Here is a 2,359-nt window from a genome sequence, read left to right as displayed (position 1 = left end):
GAAGTTGTTGATAAGATATTTTGTAAATATGAATAGCATTCATCTAAGAAGTACCTAAAAAATTCTGCAACAACCATTGCTGGGACTACATCATCAAATTGAGAATCTCCTAATTCTATTTGTCCCTAAAACACGTAAGAGAATAAATGTTATAATAGAAATAATAAAATAATAAAAACAAACCGAATCTTCAGCAACTTTTTGGAAGAGTCTCATAAATTCATCAACAGTAGATCCACTAAAATCTTCTACACGAAGTACTTGATATATTTCTTTAATATTAGCTGAAGTAAAAAATACTTCTTTTGACCCACTAAACATTTTAATACCACGACTTTCTTTAAATAATCTTAACATCCATTCAGTAATTTGATACTGACCTTGAGATTCTTGTAAAGTTTTCCAAAATTCTGTTGAAGCATATGCTTGAAACTTTCTAAGATAATCATATTCATTCTTAATTTTAAATTGGACAAACATTCCAGTAAATTCTAATAAATCTTCTCTATTAAAATAACCTTCTTTCTTTTTATCAATGAAATATAAAGATGCTAAATGATTAAATTCAAAATTATAGTCTCTTCTCATATATTTTTGATAATTTAATAAATTTTTCAAAACTAATTTATCTTTTTGAGGATCAAGTCTATTCATTTTATAAATATTGTCAATAAACTCTATTCGTGTTTGTGAAGCTCCCATTAAATAATTATTTGGTTTATTCTTTTTTAGTTATTTTGTAATTTAATAAAAAATAAATAAACATCTAACAAATAGTTGTGTTAATTGAATTCTCAACAAAAAGTAATACTTTATATTTTGTTTATTTCTTTCCTTTCTTTCCTGTTCCTCCTAATCCTGCAGCATTCATTTGTTTCATTAATTGTTGTAATTGTGCTTGATTAACACCTTTAGGAAGCATTCTTTGCATTTGTTGCATCATAGCTGCTTCATTAGGTTGTGCATTACAATTTCCTAATTGTGCTCTCATAGCTTTAGGTAATCTATCAATACATTGTTGGAATAATTTAATTTGTTCAAAAAGTTCATTAACTTCTCTTATATCTCTACCACTTCCTCGTGCAAGTCTTCTAATTCTACTCTCATCATTTAACATTGTTTTAGCTGATCCATCTAATTCTCTATCTGTCATAGAATCTAAAATAACCATAAAGACTTTAAACTTTTTTTCAATATTTCCTCCTTGAAACATTGGATGATTTAATCCAATCATTTGCATTATATTTCCTAATTGTCCCATTTTTTGTAAATTTGATAATTGTTCTTTCCAATCTCTTACTGTTAATGTACCTTCTTGAAGATGTTTTACCATAGTTTTATATTCAGCATTTTCTGCAAAGTCTTTAGCTAATTTTGCTATTCCTTTTAAATCTCCCATTCCAAGTAATTTTCTTACAAAACTTTCTGCATCAAATTCTTCTATTTCATTTACTTTTTCTCCTGTTCCAATAAATATAATTGGACTTTTTGTTGCTGCTACAGCACTTAATGCTCCTCCTCCATTTGAATGTCCATCTAATTTTGTTATAATAACACTTCCTACTTCAACTGCATCTTTAAATGCTTTTGCTTGTCCAAATGCTGCTTGTCCAATAGCTCCATCCATTACAAAAATAATTGAATCTGGTTTAATTGCATCACGAACACTTTGCATTTCTTTAAATAACTCTTTATCTTGTTTATGTCTACCTGATGTATCAACAAGAATTATATCATTTTTTTCCTTTCTAAATGTACGAACTCCTTCACTAGCAACTTTTACTGGATCACTTTCTTCTTTTATTCCAAAGAATGGTACTCCTGCTCGTTTAGCATTCATTTGTAATTGTTCATATGCTCCTGCTCTAAATGTATCTGCTCCAACAACAGCTGGTTTATATCCTCGATTTTTATAATACAACGCAAGTTTTGTAATAGTAGTAGTTTTACCTGCTCCTTGTAAACCAACCATCATTAATACACATGTTTTTCCTTTCTTGGGTTTAAATGCTTCAGTTTTTGGATCAACTAAATTGATAAGTTCTTCAAAAACAGAATCTTTTATTAACTTTCTTTTGTCAATTCCATCAGGAATATCTTCTGAATTAATTTTCTTTTTTATGTTATTTACCATTTGTCTAATAAAGATTGGATTGACATCTTCCCCTAATAATGATGTTTCAATCTCTTTTAATAACGTATTAATAACTTCTTCATCTACAACAGTAGATGAAGTCATTTTACGTAATGCTGTCACAAGACTTGACCCAAGTTGTGAAAGAACCATTTCGTTGTACCAATACTAATTTTCAGTTATTTATTTTTTTATTATTTTTTTCTAGTAATTTTATTAGTTATA

The 2,359-nt window shown here is 28.0% G+C and overlaps 2 protein-coding genes across 2 annotated transcripts; both read right to left on the bottom strand.

The window, feature by feature from the left end:
• Positions 1-93: 93 nt before the first annotated feature.
• On the bottom strand, positions 94-702 carry ENU1_089770 (hypothetical protein; the record flags this gene model as incomplete). Its single annotated transcript, XM_008858982.1, has 1 exon — positions 94-702. The coding sequence occupies one exon, from the start codon at positions 700-702 to the stop codon at positions 94-96; it is 609 nt and encodes a 202-aa protein (XP_008857204.1).
• A 121-nt stretch (positions 703-823) lies between these two features.
• ENU1_089760 (signal recognition particle protein SRP54 protein) lies at positions 824-2,287 on the bottom strand (the record flags this gene model as incomplete). Its single annotated transcript, XM_008858981.1, has 1 exon — positions 824-2,287. One exon carries the CDS (start codon positions 2,285-2,287, stop codon positions 824-826), a length of 1,464 nt encoding a protein of 487 aa, XP_008857203.1.
• Between the last annotated feature and the right edge of the window lie 72 nt (positions 2,288-2,359).

The sequence above is a fragment of the Entamoeba nuttalli genome (assembly GCF_000257125.1).
Source record: "Entamoeba nuttalli P19 unplaced genomic scaffold asmbl_4021, whole genome shotgun sequence".
Taxonomy (NCBI): Eukaryota; Evosea; order Mastigamoebida; family Endamoebidae; genus Entamoeba; species Entamoeba nuttalli.
This window is presented reverse-complemented; position numbering and strand designations above follow the sequence as displayed.